The sequence below is a fragment of the Hemiscyllium ocellatum genome, chromosome 18 (assembly GCF_020745735.1).
Source record: "Hemiscyllium ocellatum isolate sHemOce1 chromosome 18, sHemOce1.pat.X.cur, whole genome shotgun sequence".
In the NCBI taxonomy this organism is placed as follows: Eukaryota; Metazoa; Chordata; class Chondrichthyes; order Orectolobiformes; family Hemiscylliidae; genus Hemiscyllium; species Hemiscyllium ocellatum.
Window position 1 is genome coordinate 40,866,926 of NC_083418.1, and position 18,618 is coordinate 40,885,543.

General features: G+C 40.7%; 1 protein-coding gene across 2 annotated transcripts in view; it reads left to right on the forward strand.

Moving 5' to 3' along the window:
- LOC132824197 (uncharacterized) overlaps window positions 1–18,618 on the forward strand; it is a 250,957-nt gene that overhangs the window by 93,262 nt on the left and 139,077 nt on the right. For both annotated transcript variants that reach the window (XM_060838491.1, XM_060838492.1), the window contains exons 4-5: window positions 18,248–18,327; window positions 18,463–18,502. In XM_060838491.1, coding sequence (XP_060694474.1) covers window positions 18,248–18,327; window positions 18,463–18,502 — 120 coding nt within the window. The remainder of the gene's footprint in view (window positions 1–18,247; window positions 18,328–18,462; window positions 18,503–18,618) is intronic.

Sequence of the window (18,618 nt, forward strand, 5' to 3'; positions counted from 1 at the left end):
GTCTGGTGAACCATGTTGACTGGTCAGGGCCCAGCAGAGGAGGTGTACCCAGGATTATTGTCGCTTCAGGGAACATCTCAGGCTAGGGTAATGCAGCCCTTCTACGACTAACCAGAGTGAGGAAGTTCACTTTCGTAAGACAGACAGAATCTGCAAGGTGTTGCTGCTCCAAACACAGACCTTTTCTCTGCTACTTTTACTGAAACTTGGGATAGAATCAGCTGACAGTTGGAGGTACAATTTGGAAGGCAAGTGGCTGGGACTGCTATCAGTAGGAGACCTAGCCTTGGAGGGTTGCTGAGTGTGGCACAGCTATCAAGGAGGGTGAGTGTGGATGGGGTGTTTCCAAATTGGGGATTGTTGTCAGTTGAGTCAAGGGGCTGCTGCTGCTTGCAGCAGGAAGATTGGATGGAGGAGGCTGTCGGGATCAGTGGTGAAAGGGATAAATCTACAAAGGGTAGGATAGGAAAAAGGTTAGGTGATATTGTCACTTGGTAACAATACCTCCAAGTGACAATATCACCTAATAAGTTAGTTAATGAGAATGAAAATAAAGCTCCTGATATTCAGAAAGAAACCTCCAAAAATAATAAGGGTAGTATTTGAGAAAATATCAAGAGCTCTTGAAATAGAATTATATTGGCATAGCACCAGGTTCAAAGAAGCAGAGCAGGTTGCAAATATGAACGACTAAGCCATGTGCAACTGGCTCACAAAGTTATGGTTGTAAAGTCTATAATACTGAAAATTGAGACTTTGATAGGCTTTGTAAATAGATTACAAAAGCAGAGTCAGTGCTGAACCTGCACAAAACAGTTTGACCCTTGTGACTATGGTTTCGAATTTTGGGCACCAGAGGAACCAAAGGTTTCAGAAGAGATTTGCTAGAATAGCTTCAGGATAAGGAATATCAGAGAAACTGAGGTTGTTCTCCTAAAAGAAACCAAGACATCTGAGGGGATTTCAAGGAAGTATATTCAGTGAGGTGAAAGACCTCCTTCTGCACTGCACTATTCTATTGGACATCATATCACAGAAGTGCTCAAATGAAACTGTTGAGGGATAAAAAGGAGAGAAGAGATGAAGATAAGGCACTGAAAACAGGAGAATAATCCCTTTAGTTGCTCAAGTTGTTCATCACCAACTTTACAGGGGAGTTAGGTATGGCAAATAAGTGCTGGCTTCGCCAGGGATGCATCCATCCTCTGAATTGATATTCTTAAAAAGTCAGGAAGTCATAAAAGGTACCACCAATAGTAAAACATGGAAGAGAAGATATTAATGTAGAATCATAGATTCACAGCATGAAGAATCATGAAGTTCAACAGATTTATGCTGAGACCAATAGACTTAGCAGTGATTGAACTGGAAATAAAAGGAGTAATTCTGCCTTTGTGGAATAGTGCCAATGAAATGATAGCAAACTGACAGCATATTTTATATCCCAAAAGTCTTAATTTCATCCAAGTCCTCTGTACCTATCATTCATAAATATTGGAAATGTTGTAAAATGGATTTCTATTAATTATACACTATTACCATTCTTATTCTCATTAATCTTGATATGCAAGTGAGCACAAAGAGATGGGTGCTGAATATTGATGTGGAGAATGAGTCAACTGACAACTGTGAAGCCTTATTGGAACATTGATTGGATTCCTCATTGAGGGAAGAAAGTGGCAGGGAGAAGTGATACCTGAAGTAGGAAAATAAGTCATTTATGCTGTATGAAGTGCTTAGTATGCATACAAACGCTAAATTAAGCAATCAATGTTGACTTACTTAAATTAACATTTCGGCAATGTACGGCATTCTGGATAAGAGGAGTAGAAGTAACTTTAAACAAGAGAGAACTTGCAGATGGTAGTGTTCCCGTACATCTGAACCCCTTGTCCTTCTAGGTGTTAAATTACACTGGTTTGGAAGGTGCTGTTGTACAAGCCTTGGTGAGTTGCTGGACTTATTTATGGCACACACTTGCTGCCATTGTTCTTTGGATGGCAAGGGAATGAATGTTTATGTGATTGATGGGGTCAGTTATACAAACTGCTTTTTTCTGAATTGCACTGCACTTGCTAATGTTGATGGAGCTGCATTCATCCAAGTAAGTGGTGGACAGGCCTTGGGGAGTCAAGAATGATTAACTTACGCAAAGTAAGTCTGACCTGCTGTTCTAGCCATTGCATTTTCTTTTTATTCACATGTAGGACTTGGGTATTCTGGCTGGGCCAGCATTTATTGCTTCTCCCTTATTGCCCATGAGACGGTGGTGGTGAATTGCTACAAGACTATTCCCAGTTAAGTTTCAATTCAGTTCATTAATGGTGGGAAGTTCATTGATGGTAATGTGCTAAATGTCAAGGAGCAATAGTTAGATTTTCTCTTGTTAGAGGTGGTCTATTTCTGGCAATTGTATGGCATGACAAAACAAACAAGTGCTGCCTTCTTGGAAGTACCAGAAAGACAAGAGGAATCTAATTTCACATGAATAAATTGGGAAAAATATGTTGGTTTTCAAAAAGATGCCACTGTAATGTGTTCACACTTTAGTTAATTCTGCAACATTGCCTAATAGACTTAGCACTATTGTTAAGTTGTTGGTGGAGGCTTGTGCTCTGACATCAGTTCTCCTGTTTTACCAAAGCAGGAATAATCATGCTTTAACTTTGAGCCTATATTACTGCCATGTGTTTTCTCTATAGCTATAGAGAAACCCTAGCCAGAAGAAATACAAGCATTTAGCGAATGTAAGGTACTTGCATGTTCTCACGTTCAAATGCTGATCAAGGTCAAATTTTGCTACTGATTCAGACTTTCCCTGTTTAATGAAAAGCTACTATGTGAGATGCATTGTGCAAGGGCAATTATCTTTTAACATTATACTTACAAATGATGAATGCTAACAACGTTATTTGGTTGCTCAATCTACATGTGGGTCATATTTTTGTTTTTTAGGGGTCCTACTGAAGCAGTGCCTACTACCTTAATCTTTAATGCCACAGCTATGCACTGCCACGCAATGCAATGTTGTTTGCAAATAGAAACTCAGATGGCCTCGGGCTGTAGCACTAGATTCTATAAACTATCTTCACCCAGTGGGCAACCACTTTTTCAATGTTAATTTAAGATCATTAGCCCCAGTGAGTCCTGATCAGTGGAAGAGGGGGAAAATGAGAGTTCAGGCCTTCAATGCAATGGGGTAGTTTCAGTGAATCACAATGTGGGGGAGGGTCTGTATAGGGAACAATGATGTAGGAAGCAGTGGTTGCATCAGAAGTACTGAGTAAAGTACGGTGTGGAGGAGTAGGGTGACTGGGTTTGACATAATGAGTCATACGACAGAAGCATGTTTCCTTTTCATTAAAAAAGGTTGTGTAAAAATAGATGAGTATGTATCCCAATTTCTAATAGATGCCCTGTGAAGTAGCTCCAATATGTAGGTTTACTGGCAATTCAGGTAATTAAATTCTTCCCATTGATAATCATAGCTAAAGAAAACTTGAACAAACAAAGCAGAAAAATGCATTTCTTTGTAAATGCAGATATTTTTGCTGGAATTTTATCATGATTAATTTCTACATCAGTTGATGTACACAATAGTTTTTGCCCACAGTTATTTCAATAGTATAGAATCATGCAGAATGCTGATTTTATTTTAAAGAGAATTATCTTGTCTGAGTAGGTGGCAGTCTCCTCCTGGTTCATTTTTCTTTCTGTCTCCCCATCATTTAGAAAAAGCTGGGGGGGTTTTTGTGGTTTCCTGCACTGCTTGTTGCTGCTATTTATTTGTGTATTGATCTGCACAAAAGTTACTGTTCTGACAGGTTACATTAAAATTCAGAATGTCAGTGAAATTTGATGTCTATAATTGTGCAGTGCCTAAAATCCAATCCCAACCTTAATAACTCAATTGATTAACTGAGGTAAACACCGGCTTGCTTCTCACTTGATGTCTAGCTGTTAAATGAATGATCAAAAGATTTATTTTGGACAGCGGTATCTATTGCCTGATCTCCCAGATGTGCTACTAACTGGAAACTAGAGGCTTTTGAGAGCCCAGGATATCCACCTGAAACAGGGAACATGGAACTTTGAATGTGCCGTTTCGTTTCTGACCTCAATCCCAAATTTGATAGTCACTCAGTACATGCTTCCCGCAGTAGTTTTTTCCAAATATAGTAGAAGTGAATTAGTGGTCCTTTGGGATATCATTGGATACTGCTGACAATAAGGTAAATAATTCTTTTTTGCTTATTTTAATGTGGAGTCAAGAAGATCACAAATTCCATGAATATTGCAGTCAGCGGCCAGTCTTAGGTCTTCTGCTTTCAATCATCCCTTCCCTAGTAGAACTTTCCTGTAAGTAGATGGACACCTTGTCAAGATGGCTGATTTGACTGGCAGACTGAATTGGGCAGGAGGGCTATGGAAGGACAAAGGCAAGGTTTGTAATAGGGTTACAGTTTGGGAAATTAAATGTTAAATGGGGTGACAGTGCAAGACAAAATACAATGATAATCCAGAAAGAAAAAGCAGTGAAACTTGAGTGACACATACTCGTCTGATTGTCTTGAATACTTCAATATAGAGCTTCAGATGTTCAATTCCAGGAATTATTGGTGTTTGATTTTTGTGCCCCCCTCTGGGAGTGGGATCAAACATATTTCTAGGAGAGTATGACTGGCAAAATTATGAATAGCTGCCATCCAAAGCAAAATGATCTGAAATTATTGAACTCCATATTCAGTTAAGAATTCGTTGGAAGATTGGGTGATAAGTTGATGTTTTTTGAACGTAATTGAGCTTTCCAACAACACTGCAGAATGTTGGAGACAGAGTGCAATGGAGAAATAAATTGGTGAACTTTTGGCTGAAAGGAGATGATCGAAAAAGTGGTCATCCCATTTACATTTGATTTCTTCAATGTAGAGGAGAATGAATTGTGAATAATAAATAAGAAGGCTCAATTGAAGGAATTACAAGAAATAGCTTTAGAAATTCCACAACTCTTTTTTAAAATTCAAGATATTATAAATTGTATATTTCCATACCATAGATCTGAGTGCTTTTTAATCAGAACATATTTGCACATTTTTCTGAGTTGTGAATGTCAACCAAATAAAGTCTGCATCAATATTGTTTGCTAATTTAAAATAACTGCATTCTTACCATGTAAAACTATGAATGGTTGCTTCTTTTTAAAAATACAGTATTTGAATTCGCCATGTACATAAAGTTCTCATAACCCAACTAATCATAAAGTAATTGTAATTAGTCAGTAGGTCCTAAGTAATGGGTGTGATTTGAACTATACCCACTCAGTAGAATCTGTTTGGGTGGTCACTTCAAAACTTCCAGTATACATACTTGCCCAGAGATGCCAGGACACCCACCAGTGGGGTCCATTTTGATTTTTCCTACCCAGATGTGTTATCACACAGAACTAAGCAACTTCCCACCACCAAACTCATTATGACCTTTTATGTAAACTACTAACCACCGTCTGTAGTAATCTGTACAGCCAATTAAATATTTACATGTAAAGCCTATTTCAAACAAAGAACAAAGAAAATTATAGCCCTTTGGCTCTCCAAGCCTGACCGATCTAGATCCTATTTTTCACACAGACGGGGGGTAGATGTATGGAATGAGCTGCCAGAGGAAGTGGTGGTGGCTGGTACAAATGCAACATTTGAGAGGCATTTGGATGGGAATAAGGAGGATTTGGAGGGATATGGGCAGGGTGCTGGCAGGTGGAACTAGATTGGGTGGGGATACCTGCTTGGCATGGACGGTTTGGACCGAAGAGTCTCTTTCCATGCTTTACATCTCTATGACTGGGCCTCTTGCTGAGATATTTGTACCATCGATAGTCACAGGTGAGGTGCCGGAAGACTGGAGGTTGGCAAACGTGGTGCCACTGTTTAAGAAGGTCAGTAAAGACAAGCCAGGGAACTATAGACCGGTGAGCCTGACCTCAGTGGTGGGCAAGTTGTTGGAGAGAATCCTGAGGGACAGGATGTACATGTATTTGGAAAGGCAAGGACTGATTAGGGATAGTCAACATGGCTTTGTGCATGGGAAATCATGTCTCACAAACTTGATTGAGTTTTTTGAATAAGTAACAAAGAAGATGTGATTTATATGGACTTTAGTAAGGCGATCAACAAGGTTCCCCATGGGAGACTGATTAGCAAGGTTAGATCTCTTGGAATTCAGGGAGAACTAGCCATTTGGATACAGAACTGGCTCAAAGGTAGAAGACAGAGGGTGGTGGTGGAGGGTTGTTTTTCAGACAGGAGGCCTGTGACCAATGGAGTGCCCCAAGGATCGGTGCTGGGTGCTCTACTTTTTTGTCATTTACAGAAATGATTTCGATATTAGCTTAAGAGGTACAGTTAGTAAGTTTGCAGATGACACCAAATTGGAGGTGTATTGGATAGCGAAGAAGGTTACCTCAGATTACAACAGGATCTGGACCAGATGGGCTAATGGGCTGAGAAGTGTCAGATGGAGTTTAATTCAGATAAATGCGAGGTGCTGCATTTTCGGAAAGCAAATCTTAGCAGGACTTATACACTTAATGGTAAGGTCCAAGGGAGTGTTGCTGAACAAAGAGACCTTGGAATGCAGGTTCATAGCTCCTTGAAAGTGGAGTCAAAGGTAGATAGGATAGTGAAGAAGGCGTTTGGTATGCCTTCCTTTATTGGTCAGAGTATTGAGTACAGGAGTTGGGAGGTCATGTTGCGGCTGTACAGGACATTGGTTAGGCCACTGTTGGAATATTGCGTGTAATTCTTCTCTCCTTCCTATCGGAAAGATGTTGTGAAACTTGAAAGGGTTCAGAAAAGATATACAAGAATCTTGCCAGGGTTGGAGGATTTGAGCTATAGGGAGAGGCTGAACAGGTTGGGGCTGTTTTCCCTGGAGCATCGGAAGCTGAGGGGTGACCTTATAGAGGTTTACAAAACTGAGGGGCATGGAGAGGATAAATAGGCAAAGTCTTTTCCCTGGGGTCGGGGAGTCCAGAACTAGAGGGCATAGGTTTCGGGTGAGAGGGGAAAGATACATAAGAGACCTAAGGGGTAACTTTTTCACACAGAGGGTGGTACGTGTATGGATTGAGCTGCCAGAGGATGTGGTGGAGGCTGGTACAATTGCAACATTTAAGAGGCATTTGGATGGGTATATGGGCTGGGTGCTGGCAGGTGGGACTAGATTGGGTTGGGATATCTGGTTGGCATGGACAGGTTGGACCAAAGGGTCTGTTTCCATGCTGCACATCTCTGTGACTCTGACTCTATCTCAACCTGTCACCTATTTTCTAAGGATTCGTATTCCTCTGCTCCCTGCCCATTCATGTATCTGTTTAGATACAGCTTAAATGACACTGTTGTGCCTGCCTCTACCACTTCCGCTGGCAACACATTCCAGACAGGCACCATCCTCTGCATATAGAACTTTCCACACATATCTCCCTCAAGCTTTACCCCTCTCACCTTGAACTCGTGACCACTAGTAATTGAGTCTGCTCCTCTGGGAAAAAGCTTCTTGCTATCCACCCTGTCTATACTTCTCATGATTTTGTCGACCTCAGTCAGGTCCCCTCTCAGCCTCCATGTTTCTCATGAAAATAATCCTAATCTACTCAACCTCTCTTCGTAGCTAGCGCCCTCCATACAAGGCAACATCCTGGTGAACCTCCTCTGCATCCTCTCCACATCCTTTTGGCAATGTGGCAACCGGAACTGTACACAGGTATTCCAAATGTGGCGATACCAAAGTCCTCTATAACTGTAATGTGCTGCCAAGTCTTGTACCCAATACCCCGTCCAATGAAGGAAAGCAAGCTGTATGCCTTCTTGACCACTTTATCAACCTGGGTTGGTACCTTCAGGGTGCAATGGACCTGAACACCCAGATCTCTCTGTATATCAATTTTACCCAGATCTTTTCCATCTACCATATAGTTCACTCTTATTGGATTTTCCAAAATGTATTACCTTGCATTTGCCCGGATTGAACTCCATCTGCCACTTCTCTGTCCAACTCTCCAATCTGTCTATATTTTGCTGCATTCTCTGACAGTTCCCTTCACTACCTGCTACACCACCAATCTTAGTGTCATCTGCAATCAGACCACCTATACCTTCCTCCAGATCATTTATGTATATCACAAACAACAGTGGTCCAACACACTGGAACACCACTGGTCACAGTTCTCCCTTCCCCTACTACTCTGTCTCCTGCTGCCCAGCCAGTTTTCCGGCTGCCCAGCTAGTACACCCTGGACCCCATGTGACCTTACTTCTTCCATCAGCCTACCATGGGGAGCGTTATCAAATGCCTTACTAAAGTTCATGTATATGACAGCTACAGCCCTTCTCTCATCAATCAACTTTGTCACCTCCTAAAAGAATTCTATTAATTTGGTAAGACATATCATTCCTTGCACAAAACCATGTTGCCAATCGCTGATAAGCCTATTTTCTTCCAAATGTAAATAAATCCTATCCCTCAGTATCTTCTCCAGCAGCTTCCCTATCACTGATGTCAGGCTCACCACTATAATTACCTGGATTATCCCTACTACCCTTCTTTAAACAAGGGGACAACATTAGCAATTCTTCAGTTCTCCAGTACCCATGTTCAAAGATGCTGGAAAGATATCTGTTAAGGCCCAACCCATTTCCACACTTCCCTCAGTAATCTGGGATAGATCCCATCCAGACCTGGGGACTTGTCCATCTTAATGCCTTTTAGAATACCCAACACTTCCTCCCTCTTTATGCCGACTTAACCTAGAGCAATCAAACATCTATCACTAACTTCAAGATATTTCATGATCCCTTGTAGCCCCCTTAATTTCTCATTTTACTTTGGTCCTACTTTCCTGATATTCTTCCAAAGCTTTGTCTGTTTTCAGTCACCTATACCTTGTGATTGCTTCCTTTTTACCACTTAGCTAATCTCACAATTTCATCTGTCATCCATGGTTCCGTAATCTTGCCATTTCCATCCCTCATTTTAGAACATAGAACATCACAGTGCAGTACAGGCTCTTTGACCCTCGATGGTTCAATAGGTTCCCACAACAATCTGAAGCATATCTATTCTACACTGTTCCATTTTCATCCATATGTTTTCACAGGGACATGTCTGTCCTACTCTCTAATCAACCTCTCTTCAAGAGCCTCCCAAATATCAAACGTGAATTTACTTTCAAACAGTTGTTCTCAATCCACATTTCCCAGCCCCTGCCAAATTTTACTATAGTTGCCCCCTCCCACCCTGCCATTTCACACTCTTCCTATAGGACTACTCTTGTTTTGTCCATGAGTATTCTAAAACTTATGAAATTGTGATCACTATTCCCAAAGTAATCCCCTACTGAAACTTCAACCACCTGGCCAGGCTCATTCCCCAACACCAGCTCTAGTATGGCCCCTAACAGAGTTGGACTATTTACACACTACTTTATAAAACCCTCCTGGATGTTTCTTTTAAATTCTGCTTCTGGATCTCCTAACACTAAGTGAATCCGAGTCAGTTGGGAAAATGAAAGGTGAGGGCTTTTGAGGGTGGAGTAAATGGGAGAGGTCAGAGGATGGGGAGAAGATAGGGTGGGGTCCCTTTTACACATCTCAGGTTCAAAGACATAATTGGAACCCACTTGTACTGTTAACTTAATAGTCTGAGTGTGAAGATACAGGAATTTTATCACTAGATGAAGAGGATTTTGGCCCAAAAGGTGCATGTTTTTACTTGCAGATTTTGGAAGAACAAGAATGCATTCCCGATGATCCCAGCATCTAAATTGATTTATTAGGCTGAACAAATTTATTATGCCTCTGCCTACATCCCAGCCAGTCAGGAAGAGAAAGAAGGTGGCCAGTGGGAATTAAATGAAGCCTGATGATTGCATCAATTTAACCTGGGCTGGTCAAGGGATCGAAATGAAGGTCTGAAATTGTTGGAAGAACTTAGCAGATCTGGCAACATCTATGGAGAGAAAGCAGAGTTAACCTTTTGAGTCTATTGACCCTTCTCCAGAACATTTTCAAATAAAGAAGAATTAGAGGCAACCTTTTTGAAACATTGAAGATTCTAAGGGGACTTGTCGGGATATATGTGGAAAGATTGTTTCTGCTTCTGGGAGAGTCTAGAAACAGGGGACATAATCTTCAAATGAGGAGTCACACATCTAAGACAGATGAGAATTTTTTTTGTCTCTGAGGGTAGTGAATCTGTTGGAATTCTTAACCACCAACAGAGGTCACTGGGCTGGGTCATGAAGTACAATCACAGTTGAGATAGTCAGATTTTTTATCATATATGGAATCAAAGATGATGGGGAAGAGGCAGGAAAGTGGACTTGAGGATCATCAAAATATCCATGATTATATTGAATGGTGGAGCAAACTCTAAGGGCTAAATAGCTTTTTCTACTCTTACGCCTTATGATCACCAAGGTGTCTCCAACAGCACTTTCCAATCTTCAACCTCTCCCATCTAGAAAGAAGAGAGAAACCGATGTATGGGAGAACAACCTCTAGTAAGTTACCTCAAAGCTACACACCATCCTGACTTGAGAACTATATTGTCATTCCTTCATTGTCACTGGTCAACATCCTGGAAAACAGCTTTGTAGGCATACAAACATCCCAAGAGTACAGTAATTCAAGAAGGCAGTTTGCCACCACCTTCTGTAGATCAATTGGGCAATAATGGTCAATAAATGCTGGCTTAGCCAGTGATACTCACATCCCATGAATTTCTTTTTAAAAAAGAGAGCTTCCCACCTTTAACATATCTCAGTTGACTGCAACAAAGATGTTTACATTTTTTTTAGCACACAGTGATATCACACTTCAACTAACACATCATTTGGTAGTTTAAAAGTGAAGGATTCAATTACAAGGTTTTCTTGAGTGAAAGAAAGAGGACTTCTATTGCTTATGTGACAAAATGTAGTAAAATGCAACATAAATGACTGAAAATACCCTGAAATGACTGATACATTTTAAACATTACACTTCTTAAAATTTATCTGGCACCAAAAGAAAGATGAAGAATTTGCATTTTAGAAAGTCCTTCGAGTCCGTGACTACAGTTGTTCAGTTGGTGACTAGTATCCTCAGCAGTAGGAAAATTTGCAGTTATTTTTGAGTTCTTGGTGAAAGGACATTCTTCTGATTTTCTTTGTAATTGTTGTCTTTTGAGAGGCTGAGTGAGGAGCAGGGCGAGAGAGAGAGAGAGAGAATAAGTGTTCCGGTTTTGCAGTTCAAATCCATCATTCTTCTCTCTTTCCTTTGCCTAAAACAACCACCTGAAGTACAGTTTCTTTGTGTGTTCCCGTCTCTGGCTTCATTTTTATTTCAAGTAAGATAATCTGCACAAGGCCCGAGACAGGGAAATACATAAGGGGCAAATGTCTAGAATGGGGGGTGGGTGGGTGGGATGTGTGTGTGTCTAGGGGACCCATGATTTGGAGATTAGGTCCCAAGCTCTGAACGATGTCAGTTATGGTAATAAATTTTTAAAAATTGAGTGACATGTTGAGCAAGTCCCTTCTCAACATCACAAAAAAAGTTCTACTTTCCAACCCAGTTTTGGATCTTGAGTGGACATTCTCACCTCATTGATATGCAGGTTCCCATTCTCCTATCCACCGGATGGAAACCAGACACCGAGAATTTCAGACATGTAAGTCTGATTGGGTACATGACAACTTCAGCTCACTGCTTGTTCTCTGGACCTCCACCTTGAATACCCTGCAGTAATATCTCAGGCTCACTAAGAGATAGGTACAACAGCAGAGAGAGAGAGAGAGAGAGAGAGAAGAGTGTGTGTGTCTGTCTGTGTGTGTGTACAATGTTAACACTCATCCTGGTGGAGCTAAGAAGGTCAGTGACCTCCTGCTGCACATTTATGTGCACCACTAACATGGGTGGCAATTTTGGACTAGGTTAGCACAGTCTAATTCTGAGGTGAGGAATACAGTCCTCCTCATGCTCTCTTGTCTGCAAAGTGAGGTGTCAATTTCGTTATCTGTCACGTCTGGGGCAAATGTCATGAACTGTACATGGAAGCTGTGGACTACTAGAACTTGGGTGGGTGCACAACATCCTTTCAAAGATGACAAGAGGTGTGAGGAGTCACTGCATTCCCAGTAGTGGACATCAGCTTTGACAAGTAGAGAATTGGATTAGCATCTGGAGAAGAGGCTGCCACAGGGGCTTGGTAGATAGTTTAATGTGATGAGTTTGGGATGATCGTGTGAAAAAATCTGTTAAGCTGTGGAGAGAAATTCTCCATGAAACTCGTCTCATTAATTATATTTGATGCTCCTAGGATGCCTACTGGAACGTCTCTGGTGCCAGTGTCATTTCAAATCCTAGTTGTGTACCTGGTCAACCATTGAAAATTGAGTTGCTCTTCACCATCAACCTTATAGTGAGAGAGCAACACTTCAGTGTAAAAGTGGCATGGCTGACACTTCTCTGCAATACAACTGCTTATTCTGACATCTGTCTCTGTTATAAAAAGTGTCACACAACTTACCCATTTTTAGCCACATACTAACTTATATCCTTTTCTAAGTTACTGCTATTCTTTCCCCATTGCTTTCTGTAGCCAAGCATCTTATCATTGTTCAATATGGAACTATCACATATAGGGAAGTCTTGGTCATCTCAAAAAATTCATCTTTATTTAGAAGCACCAAGACTGAACTGAAATCAATCAAACAGAAACTGTATTGCATGTTGAACCCAGCAATTTAAAGTCAATGAGTGATCACTGTTCCCAACTCTCATCTATTGGAACTGGCTGTCAGTTAGGTCTTGTCTGACGCATCTGCTCAATGTCTTCATCCTCCTTCTTGGAAGACTATTCCTACTTTCTCAGGTTGTAAGAATCTGTCATGACCTCTTCGTTGCATTATCTTGTTGTGCAGAGCACAGCATACTAGGATTATGTTCTTGGCACCATGTGCCACATTCCGCAAGCCTGCCCCTCCCTGAATAGGCCAAGTTGTAGGCCTATCATATGCTCCACCACGCTGTGGTCAAGGAATGGGCTGTACTTATATCTATATTTTGCCTTAGTCAGGGGAGTGCATAATTGAGTCAACAGCCATTGTTGCAATGTGTGCCTTGTCTCCCAATAACCATCCCATCAAGACATCTGGCCTCTCAAATGAAGCAAGATCATAAGAGTTCACAAGGATATGGACACTGTGGCAGCTCAGAGGGTACTGGGCACAAATCTTTAAGAAATAGAACCAACCACTGTAGATCATTGGCACCTTGATGGAATGGAGCCCTTTTCTATGAATGATACCAGCTGTATCATAACACATAGCTGTGTTATGATATGTTGCCAAACCCAACTGCTCAGTCTGCAGCACTGAGCTTGTCATAAGGAAGCAAGATGAAGCAATGTGATCTGACACAAATGACATTGGTAACCATTTTGATGCATTTGTGGATGGATGATTAAGATGTTCTGTCCAGGTCTCCAGTGATTCCTTGGAAGGACCTAGCTGCATAAAAGTTCAACACAGCGATTACCTTAACAACAGCTGAAATAGAATGGTTACTCCCTGTTGCAAGTCCCGCTCCAGCAGTTAGCACAGTTCAGTGACAGTGTCCCAAAACATCTAAAGTATGCCCTGACACTACAAGAAAGATGACATCAAAGTCAAAGATTTCAGTCCTTCCTGTGCCTCGTGCACATCCTGGCAGGTCCTTCAGCTGCAACCTCTTGGTATGCTGTTCAGCATCCGCTGTAGGCTGCTGCTGAACTTGCTGGCACATCTGTTTCTCTTCCATTTCTTTGTACCTTCGCTACACACAGAAACAGAGAGAATCTCACCTGCAGTAGCTGGATCCAGCAGTCGTGCTTGTGATAAGCCTCATGACTCAGATTCTCCCTAGATGACATTGAGATGCCAGTTGACAGGAAATAATACTTGATAAATGTCTTGTTAATGTCACAACTCACCTCATTGACACTGACTCCCATTTTACTGAATATGCCAAACAAGCTAAATATCAGGAATACTCGACAAGGAAATCAATGAGTGTATCTCCCAGATTCAACTCATGCTTGCACCAAGCCACCTCCAATGTGGACACTGGACAGCAACATTTCAGAGCATGATCCATTGGCATCAGCTACTGCTCCATCCTAGCAGTGGAACTGGAGACTATGTTAAGAGATAACGGGATGAAGAGAAAGAAGAAAACCTACTCACGGCACTTTGATGGCCTGGCTTCTATGTGCCTGTTAATTTCAACTTAAATGTTCCTGGTGTTAACTGCCATTTGTTTGTGAATCTCTCTGTCAATGCAAAATGCATCTTAGAATCATCCACAGCTCCTCATTGTCACAGGCAAAGCTCCATGAATGGAAAATTGTGCTGACAATTTATTACAATGGGAACAATGCACCCACAAGGCATTGGGTCATGACGATATTTTGTTCCCCTCCTCATTCGACATCCCTAATGATTCACTTCCTCTGTATACAAAGGTGCAGATGACCAAGAGCTGTCGACAAGTCACTATGACAGGAAAGTTTAACATGCAGAGAGGGTCAATGGTGAAGGATGCTCAGGGAATGGGAAGCTTGTGTACATTATATGGGTCTGTTAACTATGTTCTTTCCTTTTAAAACACCCTTCAGAATGGCTCCCTGCCTGGAACTATTGATTGCTACCTTAACAGGCCCCAGAATATCTCCGTGAAGAGGTTCTCTAACGTGCCATATTCCCCTCTGCCTCTTTCATGATGCCCAAAGATCTGGAACATGACGCTGAAATGCAAAAAGGTTTCTGAAATAACCAAATAGGGAAGGTAACCCAGGCTTTTTTTTAAGAACCATTACCAAATTACTTGAATACTTAATTATCAAATAACAAATACCAAATGCTGCCTACTAGAGACAGCATCACAAAGATAGAAATAAAATTAGGAGAAAACAAGGGAGGAGGCTAACTCAGAATAGAGTTGGTAGGGGAGACAATGCATTTCACCTTGTGTGGTGCCCACCTCTGTCTAAAGGTTTGAGGGTGTTGGTGGACTCTGCGTGCTCCCTCTCCAAGGCATGAACACAGCCACTGAAGGGAAGCAGGCAGTTGTGAATTGAAATCCATTCTGTGGCTCACTGCCTGGATGTAGTAATAGCTACATTAGCCAGGATAGGAGCAGTCCCCCAATCTGCCCACTCCTCCACAGTGGATTCAGAAAGCCTCAGCAACTGTCTGTGTGGAGTTTGCACATTTTCCCTATGTCTGCATGGGTTTCCTCCAGGTGCTCTGGTTTTCTCCCACAGTCCAAAGATGCACAGGTTAGGTGAACTGGCCATGCTAAATTGCCTGTAGTGTCCAGAGATGTTTAGGTTGAATGGATTAGCCACGGCAAATGCAGGCTAACAGGGTAGGGAGGATAGGATCTGGGTGGGATGCTCCTCAGAGTTGGTGTGGACTTATTGAGCCAAATGGCTTGTTTCCACACTCTGGGAATTGTATAAAAGTCAGGAGTGTGGGACCAAAGTGCAACCAAAAGAATATTAACAGGTTTCTCAAATAACTAGATAGGGAGAAGAACCCAGCTCTTTTTTTAAAATTTAAAAAATACACCACTAAAGCACCCAACTAACTATTTATCAATGAACAAATAACAAAATCTGTAACAGCTAAACAAAGAGAATAGCCTTTTTTACCTGAAGAACCCATTTTAAAGAAATTTTCCAAAAATACAAATTGTTTGGAGCTGTAGATTAAAGAAGTTAACATTTTAAAAGATCACATAAAGGAATAAACTTAAATTAAGGTGATAAAGTAATTTATTAAAATATGTTGTTATCAAATAATGTAAACAGCCAATTACCCATCTTTAATAAAAGCAAAATATTAGATGCAAGAAGTCTGAAACTAACACAATGAAACTCATTAGGTCTGGCAGCATTTGTGGAGAGAGAAGCTGAGTTAATATTTTGAGTCTGAAATGACTCCTTCCATTTTTTTCCAGACACTTAATGAAAATGTAAGATGTAAATCTTGAGAAGTTCAATAACATTGAATCTAATGCAAAAGGTCTCAATACAAATCAAACGCATTTTCTACTTTTCTAACTTTTCATAGACAGCTACAATAGACGGCTTCTTTCATTTATGAGTTTCATATTTTTAGTTGGTACAGTTGACTATCCTTTATTCTGAAAACAATAGACACATTGATTGAGAAATGGTTTGGAAACAACCTACTATATTTTTTTGCAAACAATACTAGTTTCTGCTTGAAAGAAAACTCCTCTAGTGAAAGTAGTAGGACTATGATTCCTTGTTAAAAATCACACAACACCAGGTTATAGTCCAACAGGTTTAATTGGAAGCACGAGCTTTCGGAGCACTACTCCTTCATCATTTAGTCCACCTGATTATAACCTGGTGTTGTGAGATTTTTAACTTTGTACACCCCTGTCCAAGACTGGCATCTTCAAATCATGACTATGATTCCTTGTAGCTTTCTGTTCAGTGTATCTTAATGTTATGTGATTTCAACCATTGTTAATAATGTTTTATTTCAATTGTGATCCGTTAGTTCATTAGATTTACATTCCTTCGCGTGTAAAAACATCTTAATTTCTCCTGTCATGCTATAAATTGAGCCAAAATATTTCACTAGATAGCCAATATAATTTATTATGAAGAATATACAGCACTGTGACTCAGTGGTTAGCACTGCTGCCTCACAGCGCCAGGAACCTGGGTTTGATTCCACACTTGAGCAACTGTGTGGAGTTTGCTCATTCTCCCCATCTCTGCAGGGGTTTACTCCAGGTGCTGTGGTTTTCTCTCACAGTCCGAAGATATATAGGCTAGGTTGATTAGCCATGGGAAATGCAGGGTTACAGGGATAGGGTAGAGGGTTGGGTCTGGGTGAAATGCTGTTTGGAGGGTTTGTGTGGCCTTGATGGGCCAAACAGCATATTTCCTGTCAGTAAGAAATTCTATAATTCTATGAAGAATAATAAGGTCAGAGTATTCAGAGCTAACTTCAGCTAACAAAGTGCACAATTGTCTGAGAATTGGCTGTTAAAGGTTGGACATTATGGGTTATTGAATACATGAAAACAGCACCACTTGCAAGTACCCCTTCAAGTCATACATAGTCCTGACCTGGAAAAATGGGTTGAATTGTATCTTTCTTATGGCTAAATGTGAGTTGTCTTGGGTTTTTGGAGGGATTTCTACCACAATGCCTAATGTGATTTATGGCTGTATTTGACAAATCTCACTTCATTAATTACCAATTCTGCTCTTTTAGCATTCTTCGTGTCCATTTCTGGCTTCATCTCACCATGCATTGTTCCCAGAAAACCTCCTTGACTCAGTGGAATTCACTGAGAGACCAACATCCCTTGTGATCATGCCATCACTGGCAACATCATGGCACAGAAACCTTGCTGCCCGTGGCCCAGTGAACTCAAACAAAAACTGTTTTATGTGTAGCTGATGTCTAGGTCCCACCTAACCCATCGACTTATGCCTGTATCTGCCCACTTTTCAACATCAGCCCCTGGCATACACTGCCCCCCAAAGACAGGTGGATCCTGGCTGTGGATGAACCCCTGTTTTGCGTCATCCAAATCCCAAACATGCTTTACTGTATTTCCACCCTTACAAATCAAAGGCTCTTTTGTGAATTGGCTGCTACAATTAACATCCTCACCTCTACTTTGTTTTGCATTTTCTTTATATGCTGCAGAATATTATTTTTATGAATTCAAGTATAATTGTGGAACTTGAACGTGAACTGTTCAACTGGAAAGTTAATATAAAATTAATATATAAAATAAAATTGTGATTTTATACAGTTGTACTCAATAGGAGTTCAGGGCATTAATGAACATTCGCAATGTTCCTTATTTGCAATCTGAATGCTTGAACCTCAGCAATACACATCAGTTCCCTATCACATCAATGTGACTATCCTTTTGTTTGCTACGATGTAGATCTTGAGTGTCCATGAGTGAAATTGCTAATTGGTGCTAGCACGGTTCTGGTGCTGTTGATGCTTGCCTACTTCATGCTGCCAGAATATCATTCTGTCATTCTGGTCTGGATTTAAGCTAACTCACTTCATGATACATTCCTGATACTTTTTATTTTCAAAGAATTTATTATTATGTTGTTCAGTGTCTTAAATTGAATTAAAGACTTTTGTATATTAAAACAGGGCAGGCGAGATGGGACCTCAATTGATCCATGGGAAGATTTCAATTTATACAAAGTTGTGGACAGATTTGGCTTTCTGCAGTAAGTTTAATAAGTTTGAATGTTTTGATAAGTATTTTGTATTTTTGTTGCGATATGTCAGATGCATTTATTAGGCTATTTGTTATTAAGATATGTCCTTCCCAAATTAATACCAATGTTATAATGTACTTTCAGTGAACATGAGCTGCCCATGCCAACACTGTTGGAGGAAAAGGTAAGATATGTAATGGCATTATAACAAATACTAGTTTATTGTTGAACAATTCCACATTAGTCCATGCATGATAGTGGATAGATAAAACTGCTCTGAGTGTTACACATAAAATGAAA